This window comes from Medicago sativa, chromosome 7, assembly GCF_051527215.1.
Source record: "Medicago sativa cultivar Bolivia chromosome 7, Bolivia_mono, whole genome shotgun sequence".
NCBI classification, from domain to species: domain Eukaryota; kingdom Viridiplantae; phylum Streptophyta; class Magnoliopsida; order Fabales; family Fabaceae; genus Medicago; species Medicago sativa.
Genome location: NC_140755.1, coordinates 90,788,408 through 90,807,565, shown reverse-complemented (window position 1 = coordinate 90,807,565; position 19,158 = coordinate 90,788,408). Strand labels below are relative to the sequence as shown.

Here is a 19,158-nt window from a genome sequence, read left to right as displayed (position 1 = left end):
ACTAAAAATACTGGAAAAGCATTAAGCATCTGATATATTTCCAAATGTTATTCCACTAAATCTTAACCGACCCTACTAAAAATACTGGAAAAGCATTAAGCATCTGATATATTTCCAAATGTTATTCCACTAAATCTTAGTGAGCCATTGATCAAGTAAAACACAATTAATGTGGTAAAATGAAACAGCTGAGAGAAAATTATGCTTTAATTAATTCCACTAAATCTTAGTGAGCCATTGATCAAGTAAAACACAATTAATGTGGTAAAATGAAACAGCTGAGAGAAAATTATGCTTTAATTATGCTTTTTTTGGTAGTGGTCGGGGTTTGAACACCGGACCTTGCATATTTTATGCATTGTCCAACCAACTGAGCTAAGCTCACGAGGACGGAAAATTATGCTTTGATTATGCACTATTATTTCCTCCTTTAAGAGACATCAAGCCGTTACAAAAATTTGGAAATTAAATACATGTGTACAAAACCAAGTCAAACATTCTTTAAAAAAAAACCAAGTCAAACATATTATAAATTAATAATATGAAAATAATTTTCTATTAAAATAATTTTCTATATTTCGAAATTAAAAATATGGGACATAATATTTAAAACTTTTGAAATATACTCAAAATTTACAACAATATTGGCTGAGGGGTTGATGTCTTGAATTTGGCAGTATAGGGGTCTTGTTTTGGAGGATCTTTTAGTAGTTTTTGTGATAAGTATTTAGCTTCTCTGTGTCAATTCAGTTTTAGTTCTCCTTATGAACCTTTTGTAATTTTAATTACTTACACACCTTGTACTTGGAGTGGCGGATCAGCACATTCATTTTGCTTTTGCACAAAAAAAGATTTGAACACGTATTATCAATATCTTCAACTTGTATTAGTTGTAGAATGTGAAATATTATAATTTTCTTGTATATCTTGTCATTATTAGTTGTAGAATAATGTGAAATATTATAATTTTCTTGTATGTCTTGTCATTGCGATGGCATGTGGAATGACATGATCATTTAAAACCAACTTCTTATTTATATGTCTATGTTACATGGCTATATTTGCAACTGTGATCTAAGTTTTGACAATGCAAACCATTGTTTGATTTTGGCAATTTGCAAGAGTGATTTACATTTTAAGCATGTATAATCAAACCATAATGTGCACTTCCAGAAGAAAATAAACATGGTTCACAAAAGAAGGAAAGTGGCTTACAAGAAAAAATTGTTTTAGTTCTTGAGACTTTGACATTCACTTATATATTTATTTTTCTAGTTTTGGGCAAAGTTATAGTCTACTATGACCTAGCAAATAGTGCACCAAAGTGGTCTGCACTCATTATGGACCTGATCAATCAATAACATATTTTTTGAACAAGATCAATCAATAACATTGCCAAAGTTCATGTACATGGGTCAAATTTTCATATTTATTAGTACATGACTTTGATTGCCATATCATTTCAAAATTATATGCACAAGAAATTTTCTTAAAAAGACATGTCATAACCTATTGCTCAACTGGTAATAACTGACGCACATTGTTTGAAAATGTCAAATTTAATTCTCAATTAATAAGGTCTTGGCATTTTTGTCATAACCTAATGCAATTCTATTTACTATGCATAAATGAACAAATGACATCTTTCATTTCATCCTTTGGTTCTCCGGCGATTACAAGGCATATCCTAGATTTGAAGCCACTGGGGTGGTGCCTCTGCTACTCCAAGTCGACAATGTCTTTGCAGCCTACAGAGGAATGACAAGATCTAAGACTCAGAGATCTTTCAAAATTGGGTTTTCTTAAGCATAGGAACGAAACTGCAAATCAGCTACCGAGACGGATAAGCAGATTAGAGACACAGGTGAATAAAAAACGAAGTCTGAGACATAAATCCAGAAAAAGCAAATTAGAGAGAGAGACAAAAGATAGAGAGCAGATAATGACAGCACGCGCATGAGCTGAAATATGAATCGGAAGCCACTATCAATATTATTTGGTTCATTTACTAAATGACAAGAAAATAAGTCTAGAACTCAACATTGAAGGTCTAGATTCATCATTAGGATCACTATATTCTGTGACAAATATCAATAGGAGCATGCAGCAACATAACATATAAGCCAACCAAGTGATTGAAGTTTCCACTTGCATTGACACAACAAGTTTAGTTTCAACCCGATATAATTTGCATTATGAGTCTTGTTATTTTCATTAGGACTTACCATTGCATTCAGAGAAAGACTGGATACATGCACATTCAAGCCTCAACATAGCACATCACAACACTATGAATACACAATACATAATCAGATTGCAAATTGAAACAAACACTTACCATATAGAAAATCAACATTAAATTTAACATCAGATAATGCCATAAAAAGCGTGATTGGCAAAGTTTGTGTGAACTGAGACTAAAATTAATAACTATAGAGAGATGAACCATAAATCAATTGAAGAGATGAATATGTCATACACGATGAATGCTCATTGATATAGGAAAACATCCAAACGTATCCCAAATCTGAAATTCGATTTAGTAAAATTAAAATTTTAAATTAGAAAGCAAAAAGGAATGAGAAATTGAAACAAGGAGGTAAAGCTTCATGAAACCCATGGTTGATCTGTAAAATGGAGAAGGAATGATTTTGAAGTAAACTCATGATGGAATGAGGAACTAGAACAAAAAATTTCTCCCACCACCATTAAACTCTCAAATATATAAAATACCTTTGCAGGTCAACAGAATATGTTACTTCATCAAAGTGATAGAACGTTGCTCAAAAGGAAGAACCATTCCTCTTTTTCTATCATGCTGCCTCATTGTTAACGACTGAGCCGATGCTTCTGAATTGCTGCATATATACTAATAATTTAGAAATTAGAAGCATCGAGCTACCAAATCGATAGCCAATTAGGGAGTCTTCCCTTTGCTTGTAAAAAACGGGAAGACTACCAACTGTCATGGGAATCTCAACAATTCCATTTAACATAATTGGCATATCCATAAGAACAATGCACCGGCATAAATTCTCCCATCAGTCACTGAATCACAGTGCATTACAGCTCGGGGGAAAACGGTTATGGCAATGATGGTCATTACGCAATCTGAGACAGTAGGCTGGCACACATGAGTAATGGATTTGTATGAATTATTAGTAGTTACTTAAATTGAAAAACTACATTATTCAAACCTACATGACAAAGTTTGAAGATATAGTAAAATGAATTGTGCTTCATGAGTATATATTATCTTAATACACATGCTTTGAACGATTCCCACTTTCCAATTCCATATATACTTGTTGGTTGCCAAGGCAGCAGGGTGGCTTTTAGATTTTTCTAACTGGTAGCAAGTTTATTAACAAGGCTTATCCCAACTTCGGTCATCTGAAATGCCTCTGCAAACTGTCTAGGCGTTAGAATCCTATAAGGTTTTTCATTTTCCGCCCAATATTGTTCCTGAACTTTCATTGATTTGACCTACAATACCACATAATAATAACAAAAAATCAAAGTATATATATAAATAAAAAAAACAGAGAAAAAAAATTTAAGACATTGGTTTTATCATGTGATTGGTTCTATAGTATTGAAGCTTGAATTGTATGGGATTGAACTGTCTTAAAACTGAACAAGGATGGTAGTGATTACTTAACTCCAATTTTTATTTTTAACCTACTATCTTAAAAATATCTTACATGTACCTAAACTCTGTTATAACTCTTAAAAAACTTCAAAAGTGTGTATTGCAATATTAACTTTGCTTAACTGTTAAGAAACTTTTCAAGGCTATGGTAATATGGCAGCTCTGCATGTTGACTATGTGTAACCTTATATATACTCACTTCAGAAAAGCTGTGGAAAGGATGATGATTCAAGCCGGTGTATCATCTTCCTTCATTAAAATAGTATTCGGAACATCCAGTTGAATGACAGCAACTAGAGAATTAGGACTTGTTCAACTGGATGTTCCGAATACTATTTTCAATGGAAGAAGAGGGGACAATATGTGCGATAAATTCATCTTGCTTTGCTTTGCGAGTGGTACATTTTCTTTCCCTTTCCTTCCATGTTTTTGTGTGTGTTTTCAAATATGTTATGTGTAATATGTTAGAAGTTGAAAGTAGAAAGAAGAAAGAAACTTGTATGGATCGTAAGTAAGAAGGAAAGAAGACTTTCAATTAAAATCGATTTTAGGACTTGAATATTTCATACATCAAGCTGATTTTGTTGAAACTATGTATAGATACAATACAGCTAGCTATGTACTTGCCTTATTACTCCGTGACACTCTAGTGTGCATTTTTCATTCACTACAATACAACAATACATCACATTATTGTCCACCTGACATGTTACACATCATCATGCATCATCTTGTGTCAGTTATGCGTTCTGTTTTCACCCAAACTCGTGAGGTACAACTTGTTGAAACTATGGTCTGAAACTATATATATGCAACACAGCTAGCTATATGTACTTGTCTTTTTTTAACCACTACAATACAACAGTACATCTTGAGGTACAACTTGACACTCTAGTGTGCATTTTTCAACCACTACAATACAACAGTACATCACATTATTGTGCACCAACTTTTTTTTACGTGTGTCTATATATATACAACATTTTTTTGCACGAAGTAAACAAATGTCGATGTCAAGATATAAGGAATGTCGAACACAATGTCAAGACATCGTAACAATACAAATAACAATTAACAACTTAAAGTAAATTGCAGAAAATAAATGGCACAAGTTATTTGTTAATCAATTCGGTGCAAAGTCATCGACATTTGGGGGCATCCAAGTTAGGAAGGAGTTCCACTATAATAGTATTAGTTTGAAGTCCTACGTAAACAACCTCCGGTTTACTTGCCTTCGCACCTAATCACTACCCGTGATATTTCTATCTAAGACATACCTAGACATGAGACCCCTCTCACTTCCTCTCAATCACTCACCAGTGATAACAACAAATACAATCAAAATGGAGACATACTCCAAGAAACAGAATCCATTCTTGCTTAAAAGCTTCGAGTGATTCACAATTACAACTCAACTATCAGTCCAACTCTAGCATCAAGAAGATACAAGAGTGGCTAACAAACAACAAAGGACAAACTAAAACCTTAATTGCCACTTTCAAAATTACGGCTTCAATAGTCTTCTTAGGTTTAGAGTCTTCCTTTATATAGCCCGAGAAAAGTATGGGCTTGATGGACAATTTGAGCTAAACACACATCTAATCCAATACGGTCTTCAGCACAATATTCCGGAAGCATATATATATATATATATATATATATATATATATATATATATATATATATATTGTTTCCTAAAATGTTATGACATCCATTCTTAGAAAACACAAATTTGGTCATAAACACAAATAAAAAGTGGTTAGGCACACACACATAAAGTGATAAAATTAAAAGAGAAAATAATTGAATGATGTTGACTAAATTTTTCTCATTTATTTTTCTCTATTCATGTGAGTGTGCTCAAACATTTTTCATTTGTATTTGTGCCTATGTAAGACTTTCTCAAAATTAGCTAGCTAGTATAGAAAATGAAAAAATAATTAAGAGCACAAACATGAGAGCTTTTTTTATTTTTGGTTGGAATCAAGTTTTCCAGCCAAGGCCAACAGGAGTGGGGTCTTGCCTGAACTTGGAGGGCCCAAAAGCAATGTCAACCTGGAGATAGAGCAGCAAATGAATATAAAAAATGGAAAATATTACAATTATATGAGAAATGGACACGAGAAAAAGAAGATGAACCAACGCACTATGTTTAGAGAGAATGAGAAGTAGATGAGTTACATCTAAGAAAAGAAGTACTCTTACGTTATTATTTTTTTTCCAAGACCATAAGTTAGGAAGGTGTTTTGAGATTTCTTTAATTATTTTTCTCCATAGAGGTTTTATTGTCAACTGATTGTACCTCAATTAAGTACATGGGTTAGTTAGAATGGAAATGAACAAAGTTATTCAATTAGAAACATCAAAAGAAAATCTAATGCCATATGAGCCGGAATCAGATTCCCTGCTGTTAGAGCAGGGTGCTGTAACTGATCCAAGTCATTCAATTTTAAATTGATGGCTGAGATTATTTTACTATGTGAAACTGTGATTAAATCTGGACCGACGGATCTCATATCTACGGTTGAGATGTGCTACAGCGTGCAACTGCGTGCAGTGGCGGATCTTCACTTATTTTCTTGGAGGTGCCAAATGCTTTTGTATACTCCACTTTTAATGAACGTTTATATATTACAATATTTCAAGTAATATCATACAATAAATAATAAGTGATCTGGTGGTTTGAATTGCTTTAAATAAGCGTTGTGGTTCGATTCTCCTTGAGAACGTTTTTTTTGATAAAATATTAAAATGCACATAAAAAATATACTGGCTAAAGGCTAAAGGGTCGAACACACGACCTTTAGCCTAATGCACATGCACATCAAAAATATAATATATACTGGCTAAAGGGTCGAACACACGACCTTTAGCCTTGTAAAAGCACCCTTATCCGCTAGAACAACTGGAAATTCCTTGCTGTATTATGGATAATACTATATATATAGTAAACTTGGGGGGTGCCACGGCACCTGGGGGTCTCAATAGAGATCCGCCCCTGACTGCGTGTAAATTTACAGCAGCAAATCCTAATCCGAAAAAAATATGTATGCACGAACAATTGGAATCAAAATCAAGTTAATATTGGGAAATCAAATATTTTTCAGAAATTCGCTTTCTTATAATCTAGATGCAGAAATTACATGTTTTTGTCAAATATAGTACTTAGCAAAGACCATTAAAAAGTATACGCAAATTCTTGTGACTAAAATTAGGTAGAAATAATCAGCAGAATATAATTATGTAGAAAACTATCAAGGAATTCAAGCTACACCATTGGATTGAACACACTTAGAATCCTGTTGAGGTATAATAAGTGTTCAATTAAAGAAAGGCTATTGGATTGATTCAAACCTTTATTAACAAATCAAAGTAAAGATTACCTTGGAATTCATAATTGAACATTGAACATGTACACTTTTGTATATTTTAACAATTTCGTACCTACTGCCTATATATACATTAAAGTAAAAGAAATATTAAAAATATGTAAAAAGAAAAGTGGCCTAAAAATTGAAGAAGGTAAAGATGGTGTGATGCACAGGCTACAGTTTCCCCTTGAATATGTTGGTGAAACACTCATCATGTGTGAATGTGACAAATTCAAGAGATGGCAAGTCTGCCTTTGTTTTGGGCGTTAGATTTTCTTAAACTTCTCTTCCATTGTGGTTGCTTTTGGAACTATCAACTGTTTAACTTTGGATTAGGGGTTCTAGAACTATGAGATCACATAGTAGCTTAAAAAAATTATTAAAATGAAAAAACAAAAGTGAACTGAACCGTCTAAAATCAGTTTACAAAAGAAAAGAAAAAAGTGTATATATAAAGAAGAACAGAGAAAAAAATTTAAAACATTGGTTTTATCATGTGATTGGTTCTCTAGTATTGAAGCTTGAATTGTATGGGATTGAACTGTCTTAAAACTGAACAAGGATGGTAGTGATTTACTTAACTTCAATTTTTATTTTTAACCTACTGTCTTAAAAATATCTCACATGTACCTAAACTCTGTTATAACTCTTAAAAAACTACAGAAGTGTGTATTGCAATACTAACTTTGCTTGACTGTTAAGAAACTTTTCAAGGTTATGGTAATATGGCAGCTCTGCATGTCGACTATGTGTAACCTTATATAGACTCGCTTCAGAGAAGTTGTGGCAAGGATGATGATTCAAGTCGGTGTATCCAAAATGCTGGCAAGAAGAATGAACTTTGAGGTTATTGTTCATAGGATAAGTAAGTTATTTTATTGTCTTTTTCATTTAACAAATTTGTTCCATGAAGACAAATAATATTTTAAGTTTGGGGTTGTGATGATAATCAGTCATACCATGTTTTTAGAGTATTTCTAATTGAGTTTTTAGCTTATTTTTATTTAGTTTAGTATCTAATTTAAAGTCTTTTTGAATAAATTACCGTTTTTTTAGTTATTAAGTTAAGTAGTGTATTATTACTCATTATTTTGGCCACGGACGCATGAAAGTATGAAACTCATGAAACAACACCTATTGGAAAAGAATTTGAGGAGCAGCGCTGGCAATGACGGAACGCCATCGAGTTTATTAAGTTGCTTATTTCTATGAACGATAGCTACTTACTTTCCTTTGATTGAGTTTTATAGATGAATTTATTTTGAGCTTCTTGAAACATATGTAACATTGAGTATTTTTTTTATACAATTGTAACTTAGTATTATTCAACATGTTTGTTCTTGATGCCTTCTGTATTATGACGAATGTATGAATTAATCTCTATTATCAATTGACTACTTGTTCTAATTGTGATTGAGAAATTAACGTGTTGTAAAATCTTCAACGATCACGAACTCACCTAATATAAGAGATTAGGGAGTTGTAATCGGAGAATATTAATCTCATATATTTGCTCTGCATACCCCCCATTTTTACATCCTAATTATAATTATATTTCCAAGTCGAGATTGAAACAATCCCCATGAAGACGAATTTATTTTATCACTTTCATGAATATTTAGTAGACTTGCTAAAAAATCATCAATACCTCAAAATATAAAAGATAAGGAGACATTATACATAAAACTTTTTGCTGTGCCATATTAGATTACAATATCATAACTTCAAAGTCCATGAAATTAAGAAGAAGAAAAAAGGGTTAATAGTGTTTTACCCCCTGTAATTTTTTTTATTTACCCCTGTAAAAGTTGGTTTTTGAATGACCTATTAGGGGTATTCCAAAACAATTTTTTTTTACAAGAGTGTAAATAAATAAAAAATTACAGGGGGGGAAACCGAAAATGACCTATATTATAGGGGGTAAAGCACCATTAACCTAGAAAAAAAATACAATTATTTGGTACATGGAGAAAAACTAAATGACAACTTGTGGAATATTCTGTAATTTATTTGTTAGCCCAAGTACTTAGACATCTCATCTCACATTCAGATCTCTACGCATTGGTCACGACAATGCCTAATATTATGCCTTAGAATTTTTGGACAATCTTTAAGCTACAAAGTTGCCAATCTAAAAACATATACATCGTACTTTAAAACTAGTATATGTGGGAGTTGTGATGCACTTGCAACAACTTTTGGGAGATCAAAATTGATTCCCTTGCTAATGTTTGGGAATTTGGTCATGATAATTTGCAAAGAAATGCCGGTATTGCCTCCGACATCCACCAAAGTTTGCACTCCACGAAACCCGTCGTAAGATTCTAGAACTTCTCTCAAGAATGGAGTGGTCAATGAAAGTCTTGTTAAACAACTCCATTTGTTCGGGATATTTTACGTAGAAGTCCATTGCCGGTTCCCCGTTCACCTTCCGGAATGGTTCCATGGATGGGTCCTCTCAACCACGTCCTTAAGCAGAGGCCAAGTCTTCATATACGAATGCTATTTAAGAAAGAAATAAATATATATCATTTAACTAATCAACCCTTTAATTTCTAAGATCATTTTTAAAATGTATATATGTAAGAATGAAATAAAGATAATAACAACTGATAATAACTAACCTGCTGGTGTTGAAGCATGTAAGGGGCATAAGAAAAGCCGTCTCCATCTTCAGCGAGAGATTTACCGACATCTGCAAGTGAAAACTTTATAACTTCGTTACTCATCAAGTGCTCCTCAAAGATATTGTAAGCTGTTAACAGCCTAAGCATACGTAGGTTATCTGGTTCCCCTCCTTCGTTCAAGCTGTATTGTATCTATATATATAGTTTCAACAAAATTGGCTTGATTTATCGTGGCGGTGGAGTTTGTCTAGGCTTACTATGCAAACTTGTCTTACCGTGATGCATGGGTATGCAAATTAGGGAGTAGAAATCATCACAGTACCTTGGCAGTGGTGGTGATATTGTGGCTTTTCCTTTATTGTATAACTTAGCATCATGTTTTATTTAGGTGGTTTAGTCCTTTGTTGGTTTTGATTTCTTGGCTCCGCCTATACACAGTGCTCTTGTATTTTTTCGTTTTTCTTACCGCGAGTGATACTTTTTGTGTACAACTTGTCGTGAAAAATATTAGCCGATTCAAAAAATCAATAAAATCAGCTTGATGTATGAAATGTTCAAGTCCTAAAATCGATTTTAATTGAAAGTCTTCTTTCCTTCTTACATACGATCCATACAATTTTCTTTATTCTTCTACTTCCAACTTCTAACTTATTACACACAACATATTTGAAAACACACAAAACCATGGAAGGAAAGGGAAAGAAAATGTGTCACTCACAAAGCAAATCAAGATTAGCCATTATGAATTTATCGCATATGATGAGTGTCCCCTCTTCCTCCATTTAAAATAGTATTCGGAACATCCAGTTGAATGACAACAACTAGAGAAGATGGGACACTCATCATATACGATAAATTCATAATGGTTAATCTTGCTTTGCTAACTAGTGGCACATTTTCTTTCCCTTTCCTTCCATGTTTTTGTGTGTGTTTTCAAATATGTTGTGTGTAATAAGTTACAAGTTGAAAGTAGAAGAAGAAAGAAACTTGTATGGATCGTAAGTAAGAAGGGAAAGAAGACTTTCAACTAAAATCGATTTTAGGACTTGAACATTTCATACATCAAGCTGATTTTGTTGAAACTAAGTTGAAACTATATATAGATACAATACAGCCAGCTATGTACTTGCCTTATTACTCTAAAAAAAAAATGTTCTTGCCTTATTACCCTAAAAAAAAAAATGTACTTGCCTTATTACTCCGTGACACTCTAGTGTGCATTTTTCAACCACTACAATACAACAGTACATCACATTATTGTGCACCAACTTTTTTTACGTGTGTGTGTGTATATATATAATCAACTTCTTGGCACGAAGTAAACAGATGTCGAACACGATGTCAAGACACAAGGAATTTCGAGCACAATGTCAAGACATTGTAACAACACAAATAACAATTAACAACTTAAAGTAAATTGCAGAAAGTAAATGACCCAAGTTATTTATTAACCTAGTTCGGTGCAAAGTCACCTACATTTGGGGGCATCCAAGTTATGAAGGAATTCCATTCCATTATAATAGTATTAGTTTGAAGTCCTACGTAAACAAAAACACAACCCAGGGAAAAATAAATTCCCACAAAAATAAACCAGAGAGAAATAAACTCTCACAAGAAAAACCTTCTTCAGAGAAAAATAAATTCTCACAACAGGATGTCTAGACATCAAGTATGACATCAGTATACCATAAACTCAACACACCCACATGCATCCATACATCAAGCACATAAACTAAAATTTTAAAATAAGTGCATAAATTCTCTCTTTTATCTTCCATTATTTTTTTACAATGTTAATCTTAAAGTTGACCACTTTGAATTTAAAATCATCAACAAAGGGCTTTTAATGACTTTAGTCATAGTATCTTGAGATGAAAGAAAAAGCAAAAAATATAAGTTATTTTGTACTCTCTCCGTCTTAAATTATATGACATTCTAAATATTTCATGCAAATTAAGAAGTGTAATTGATGTTATATGAGAAAAAGAAATTACATGTAATTTTACAAAAATATCCTTTATTAATTAGTGGTATATAGGGGTGGGAACAGGCCAGGCCGTCCGACAAGGGCCTATGGCCTAGCCTATTTAAAGCCTAACTCGGCCCAGCTCGTTTATTAACAAGGTCAGGCTCAAGCTTTTTATAAAGCCTATTTAATTAAATAGGCCAGGCTAAGGCTTACAAAAAAGCCTATTAAGCCCGTCGGGCCGGCCTATTAAGCTTTTTATGTATAATATATCTTCCATTATTGATATCATTGAAGTTTTTTTCTCATAAACTCAAGCCTTCATATGATTGGTTATTTATTAGTAGATATATTGGTGTGATTAGACCTTTGTAAGATTTCATTATTTAGTAGCACATATTTTCATGTGCTTTAGGCCTTCGTAAATTTTGGCCTATTTAGTAGTAGGCTTACATGTGTTGCTAGACTTTAGTGTAAAATAGGCTTTTAAATAGGCATTCGGGCTTCATCAGGCCTTTAAATAGGCCAGGCCAGGCCTCGAAATTGAGCCTATGACGGGTAATAGGTCAGGCTCAGGCCTATAATTTTTGAAGTAGGCCAGGCTTGGGCCTTACAAAGCCCGGCCCGGCCTAGCCTATTTCCACCCCTAGTGGTATAGGGAAGATAAATTGAATAATTGAAAGAAAAATGTAATAAATAGTTGAGAGTATAATAGAAAAATAGCATTTAATGCTTCATTGATATCGTAAAACAACTTATAATTTAGGACAAATTTTTTTCTTCTTCTAAAAATGACTCATAATTTAACACAAAGGGAGTAAGATATAGCATTTAATGCTTCATTGATATTGTAAAGCACCGGGTTGTCGTTGATCATGCATCACCAACATATGTACAACTCTAATTATTCAATTTATTCTTAAAAACATATCATAACGATTTTGGTAATAGCAACAACGTTAGTTTTAAGGGACTTCATTAAATTAATATAAAGAGTTAAAAAAAATTGCGTACAAGAGTTTAATAAATTTCATAGATATACATCTAAATATTTATTAATGTGTTTTTTAAAGTACAACAATGAATTTTTTTAATATACATAAAGTGGAAGCTTACGTTTAAAAAATAATCATTAAATAAAAATATAAGTTGAAAACTTCTTTTTTTTTTAATTTAGTTACTTTAATAATCATTAATTAAATTTACTACTTAACATAGAAACATTGCATGCTTTCACAAAGGAAAATGCTACTTCTCAAGAAAAATAGCTTCAAGAATTTTTCAAGAAATAGTTGGCAAATTTTAATTGGATGATTTATTTGTCCACTTCCTATTTTTCAGCCACACCTCCTTGAATTGTGGCAAATAGTGCATTGTGATTGACTATTCTTTATTCTTGAAGAATTCTTGATGTTATTTTTCTAGAGATATAGCATGCTTTCACAAATGATGTTCTGAAAGCAGACACTCCTACTACTAATAAAAAGGAAAATCATTTTACCTCTCCTGAACTATTTGGTTGGTTGAATGACGTAACATAATTTTGTTTTCTTACTTGTTCAATTCACCTACTGCAGTGGAGGTGGGAAAATGCCTTGTTGGGATGTTGCTTCCTATTCTTCCTCCTCGTCACAAGATTCATGACGTAAGTGAGGAGATATGATCCTTCCTAGAGTGAAAATGTGTTGATATTCTTAAACTCATATGTGGAAATTGTGGACCTATACTAACAACTTAACATTGTATGCATGGAAGATGTTGTTAGAGTAGCTAGATTGTTAACACCACATGTTAGATTACTTTTGTAGTCCTTCTATACATGTTAATTAATTATCAGATTTAATAATTATCAATTTTAAACTTCATGCACAATCTTTCAGATTTAATATTCTACTCTTCTTGATACAAATGAAAAATTGTACATTGACCTGTAACTGTACATAAACCTCTGCCTGACATATATTAAAGTTGGTTTCGTACGTATAGCAAGAAAAAGTTTGCAAGCTCCAGAATTCAGTTACGAAAGTTATAGTGAAATGGTATTTTTAAAGAAAGAGAAGTTTGTGGCTTCATAATATGCCAACACTATAGTTGGAAGAGAAGTACACTAATTGGTACGTCGACAATAGTTTTCAAGATAAATAGACCTACAAATTTTTTTGAACAAGCTAGACCAATAAATTAATCCAGCTCAATTAGCAATAGATCTCTCACATTGCGCCTTGACTTAAGAGACTTCCATCATATTACTATCTTAAAATGCTACTTAAATTAGTTCACATCTTTCATCTTTATCTTTATCTCTTCAGATAGGTAACTTATATTTCTCATTCATAAATCCCTCTTTAGCTTGATTACTGAGTATAGCAACTACACATTTAAAGAAGAAAGGCTGGTTTTTTCCAGGAAGATGAATGCTAAGTCCCCTAAACCAGCTGTAGCTTCTGGTGTGTTTTGTCTCTTTCTGTGTGGTACAGTGGTGACTTAATGAGATTGTTTGTTTGTTTCTGAAATATGGCATACTTGGTTTCAAATTTCTTGTGTAAAAGTGATTGAAAAACTACTTGTGAAAATGATGTTTGTTGATGATGAAGGAACGGTAAAAGTGGTTAAAAATTTAACTTTTTAAATGACAACAACATTCTTCTCATCTTTAAATTAACATTAATTACTTTACCTACTTCCCACAATTCGTCAACCACAACTTCCACTTTATCTTGCAAAACGGTCAATTTTTTTTAATCATTAGTAAGAGCTAGAACTTATAGTCTTGGAGTTGGAAGACTTGCTACTCTTCAAACATATTGCTTTCAAATCTCCAAATATTGCATCAGAATAGCTCTTTTTCTCCCGATTGAGTGTTAAAAATCCACCTTCATAAGGAATTGGCTAACAGTAATCTACGTGTTATTTTATAATTGGTTAACAGTAAGAACGGTTCATAAGGAATTGTGTGTAAGTTTTCTCTTTCAATTAATTTATTAGTATCTATTTGTTACATATATTATTTATATTTAAAATTAAAATTAAAAATTAAGGGTATTTTAGGAAAGAAAAGTCCAATCTAAAAGAGTGTTGAAAATGGTAGTTTTCTTTATATATATAGTATAGATAAAAAAAATTCATTTTTTTTAACAAACACATTAATAAAATAAGATGTATTTTTTTTTTTAAGAAATTAGATGTATATGTATGAAATTTATTAAACGCTGTATATTTGTACCCATAAATATTAAACTCTTTATATTAATTTAATGAAGTCCATTAAAACTAATTTTGTTGCTATTACCAAAATTGTTTATTTATAATCAAGTTGTTTGGGCTCCGGTGGCATGGAGCTCCTAGCAAGGACGTATCCGGGGATTACCGGGTTCGATTCCCAGGGGGAACAACGTTTGGTCAGTGCACATGTCTCTACGCATGAGCCGGATTAGTCATCCACCTTTACCCATACCCGTTCACGAAGATGTGGAAATTCTTGCTTATTTTTCACCGTATCCATTTGGCAATGTAGAGACTCTTGCTTATTTTTCACCGTATCCATTTGGCAATGTAGAGACTCTTGCTTATTTTTCACCGTATCCATTTGGTAATGTAGAGACCCTTGCTTATTTGAAGTTATACTATATCTATACGATGTGTTGCTTTTATGAAACAACCTAGCATTGACACAATTACACATTTGCTCTTAGCATATCATAGAGATTGGATAAAATTTTATATATGTTGATTGTCAAGGCCTAACACAATCATATCCTTTTCATTCAGGCTATACATACGGAACCAACTTTAATATTAGGGGTATGATATCTTTCATTTGTATCAAGAGAGAGTAGAATACTAGGGGTATGCTTTCTTTTCTTTTTCTTTTTTGAAAGAAGGGGTAAGATATCTTTTATTACGTTACGTACATGGTATATTTTTTAACTCAATAGGGAGGACAATAATGTTAGGTATGTGAACCTATCAATTAGTACTCTACTGACCCTTTAATGTCACCTCCACCTCCCACTTCACTTGCATTATTGCTTGGAAAAGAGAAAATATAGATAGACAAAGAAAAAGTGATATTTGATGGAAATGGCAAACAAGAATCAATTCAGTACACTCCACTACAATTATTGCATGTGATTCCTCGGTTGATAGCAACTGCACATTTAAAGAAAATCAATCAATTTAAAGTAAATCAATCAATTTTAGCTTTACCTTATTACTGTGTATAGCAACTACACATTTAAAGAAGAAAGGCTGGTTTTTTCCAGGAAGATGAATGCTAAGTCCCCTTATTACTGAAGAAAGGCTGGTCTTACATCCATACAAGTTTTCGTTATTCTTCTACTTTCAACTTCTAACATATTTGAAAATGAGCAAAGCAAAGTTAGCAATAATGAATTTATCCCATCTAATGAGTGTCCCTTCTTCTCTAGTTGCCGTAATTGAACTAGATGTTCCGAATACCATTTTCAACAAAGGAAGCAACCTTCCTATGTCGGCTTCCGAGATTTTGGCAATTGTTCGCCCAAACGGGGGAGGGGAAGCAGATAACCTGGAACGTATGCTCAGGTTGTTAACGGCTTGCGATATCTTTGAGGAGCACTTGATGAGTAATGGAGTTAGAAAGTTCTCACTTGCAGAGGTGGGTAAATCTCTTGCTGAAGATGAAGACGGTCTCTCTTATGCCCCTTACATGCTTCAACACCACCAGGTTAGTTATTATCAGTTGTTATTATCTTTATTTGATTCTTACATATATACATTTTAAAAATGTTCTTAGAAATTAAAGAGTTGATTAGTTAAATGATATATACTTATTTCTTTCTTGCATAGCATGCGTATATGAGGGCCTGGCCTCTCCTTAAGGACGTGGTTGAGGACCCATCCACAGAACCATTCCGAAAGGTGAACGGGGAACCAGCACATGACTTTTACGTAAAATATCGAGAACAAATGAAGTTGTTTAACAAAGCTTTTATTGGAATGACCATTCCATTTTTTAGAGAAGTTTTGGAATCATACGATGGGTTTCGTGGTGTGGAAGCTTTAGTGGATGTCGGAGGCAATACGGGCATTTCTTTGCAGATTATAATGGCTAAATTCCCAAACATTAGCAAGGGAATCAACTTTGATCTCCCCGAAATTGTTGCAAGTGCATCCCAACTCCCAGGTATACTAGTTTTAAAGTACGATGTAGATATTTTTAGATTGGCAACTTTGTAGCTTAACAAGTACGTGACTGTTAATTTCTCTCAAAAAAAAAAAAGTACGTGACTGTTAAGTACTTGGCATTTAAGCAGGGTCGGCACAATAAATTGTGAGGCCCAAAGCAAACACCAAAATGAGGGCTTTATTATTAAAAATGTAAAATAAAAATTCGTTTTTACAAAAGGTGGTAGTGTTGTTATGGTTATTATTATTATTTTTTCGGATTTATATTCTTTTTTTTTATCAGAAGTGTTGTTAATTTTTTTAGGGAAGTAAAAAAAATAGAAATAAAGAAAATAAAATTGAAAAACGAACTTAGCATGCCTTCACAATGTCTTCAACCTAGGACTTACACATGTTTGTTAGCTTATTTTGCTAATTGTGTTAGATAACCATTCTGCTAGATATCGATATGTGATATATAAATACACAACCGCTTATTTTTTTTTTGAGGGGTCTAAAGCAAGGGTTTATTAGGTTGCCTTATGTTTGGGCCGACCCTACTTTTAAGTATAAGTGTGTGTGTTTTTAAACAAAATCTATGTTTGTAAATACTTTTTTTTTCACCATATATACTTGCAAATATTTTATTCTTCACATTATTGATCATAATCATATTGCATATATAGGCATAACCCATGTTGGTGGTGATGCCACTGAGTTTGTTCCTCCTGGAGACGCTATCCTGATAAAGGTCAAAGTTCATCCCACTCTCTAGTTGAATTAAAAACGTTATACGCAAGTATTAATATTGTACAACATTTGTTTAACAAATTAATATTCCACTTGCAGTGGTTGTGTTTGGGTCTGTCAGATGAACAATGTAGTACAAGTATGATGAGGAATTGCCATCGCACTCTTCCGGCGCATGGCAAACTTATAATTTGTGATCCTGTGCTGCCAGAGGTGACGGACGAAAGCACCAGGTCAAAGGCTTTGCTAGGTGGGAATGTCTTCATGTTGACCATGTACGGGTCAAAAGCAAAACATAGAACTGAAAAGGAGTTCAAACAGCTGGGTGTGGCTGCTAGTTTTTCGAAGTTCAGTGCTTTCTATGTTGATGCATACATGACATTTTTGGAGTATCACAAGTAGCGGCCAGTCTTTCAGATTGAATAAGTGGAGCATGTTGGATTGTTTTAGCGAGTACGTTGGTGTTTGTTCCATATAATCTTATTTTGGTTTTTAAATTTGTTTGAAGTATGTTGTTGTAAGACTTAAGAGTGTAGTGACGTACATACTCCCTCCGTTTCAAAATGAGTGTCGCTTTAGCCAAAAAAAATTGTTTCAAAATGAATGTCACTTTCAGTTTCCAATGCAATAATAACTTTTTTCTTTTCAATTGTACCCTCCAATTAATACTCTGCACACTACTTCCAAAGTATTACTTTTAAAACTAACCAATAGTTAATAAGGATAATTGGTAAAATAACCATTCTCTTTCTTTTAATCATTGCATTTTTTAATATGTGTGTAAACACCTAAAACGACACTCATTTTGAAACGGAGGGAGTAATATTTGCTTGAGTGGTGGGGTGTCACCCACACCTCAATTATTTTTAATTTATTATGTGCTATTCTACATGCACGTCTCAAATGGGTTTGACATTTACCATCTTTAATTTATGTTTCGTCGCCGCATATACTGTTGCGGCTACTGCTATTAATTTGGTTTCGGTTTTCATTTTTGACTGATTTTTTTTTTTTGTTAATGAACTCTATGCTCTTTCTTTTAGTCCTTTCATAATAATTTACTATTAATTACTATTATGTGTTAAAATGAGTTATTTACTATTAATTATGATGTCTAGCCTGTTATAAAATATTTTATCCTACTTGAGGTGCATAAGAACTAATAACATTAAAGATGAATTGTTCCCCTACAAATGCCAGGGCAAATATACGATTTTCAATCCTTTTTACATCCACGATATCTTTCTTCTATTCCTTATCCACAATAATGCCTACCTTATTTCTCGATCTAACCTATAACATTAAGGAAGTATTGTTTCATTACAAACTTTAGGGCTTTAATATGATCTCGTATATTTTTTATATCCACAATATCTTCTTCTTTTTTTGTTCCTTATCTACAATAATTCCTATCCATTTCTTGATCTAACTTTGTCAATGTACCAACTCTTAAATCTTGAACTATCTAATTCTTTTACTTTTTCACGCACACACTTAATTTCTTTTAGGTACAGAAAATTAACCTTCCTCTAGTCACAATGTTATCTATTTCCATATATTTTCATGTAAGTGCCCACATTCCATCGTCAAAAATGTATCATGCTATCATGTATTAACTTCTTTACCCATACCCGTTCACGAAGATGT

The 19,158-nt window shown here is 32.8% G+C and overlaps 1 protein-coding gene, 1 long non-coding RNA gene and 1 pseudogene across 4 annotated transcripts; 1 reads left to right on the top strand and 2 right to left on the bottom strand.

The window, feature by feature from the left end:
• Nucleotides 1-1,407: 1,407 nt before the first annotated feature.
• On the bottom strand, nucleotides 1,408-5,334 carry LOC146910131 (uncharacterized). The gene is made up of 2 exons (XR_015018787.1): nucleotides 2,226-5,334; nucleotides 1,408-1,820 (listed from the first exon to the last, which is right to left on the bottom strand). It is a non-coding gene; the product is annotated as an uncharacterized LOC146910131 (long non-coding RNA).
• Nucleotides 5,335-8,680: 3,346 nt separating this feature from the next.
• LOC146910130 (nicotinate N-methyltransferase 1 pseudogene) lies at nucleotides 8,681-15,202 on the bottom strand (annotated as a pseudogene). The gene is made up of 3 exons (XR_015020246.1): nucleotides 15,071-15,202; nucleotides 9,648-9,842; nucleotides 8,681-9,525 (listed from the first exon to the last, which is right to left on the bottom strand). The product of XR_015020246.1 is annotated as a nicotinate N-methyltransferase 1 pseudogene (transcript).
• On the top strand, nucleotides 14,915-18,502 carry LOC146910129 (nicotinate N-methyltransferase 1-like). Of its 2 annotated transcripts, none has more exons than XM_085725952.1 (4): nucleotides 14,915-16,321; nucleotides 16,444-16,780; nucleotides 17,448-17,512; nucleotides 17,611-18,502. In XM_085725952.1, the coding sequence occupies exons 1-4, from the start codon at nucleotides 15,887-15,889 to the stop codon at nucleotides 17,911-17,913; spliced, it is 1,140 nt and encodes a 379-aa protein (XP_085582078.1). In that variant the 5' UTR covers nucleotides 14,915-15,886; the 3' UTR covers nucleotides 17,914-18,502. The 2 variants fall into 2 exon arrangements, with proteins under 2 accessions (XP_085582078.1, XP_085582079.1); XM_085725953.1 differs by having other exon boundaries at nucleotides 14,929-16,321; nucleotides 16,614-16,780.
• Nucleotides 18,503-19,158: the final 656 nt, after the last annotated feature.

Coding starts and splice junctions, on each gene's coding strand:
- LOC146910129 (XM_085725952.1), top strand. CDS start 15,887: ATGCTAAGTCCCCTTATTACTGAAGAAAGGCTGGTCTTACATCCATAC. Junction 16,322..16,443: donor ACATGCTTCAACACCACCAG/GTTAGTTATTAT, acceptor TTTCTTGCATAG/CATGCGTATATGAGGGCCTG. Junction 16,781..17,447: donor AAGTGCATCCCAACTCCCAG/GTATACTAGTTT, acceptor TTGCATATATAG/GCATAACCCATGTTGGTGGT.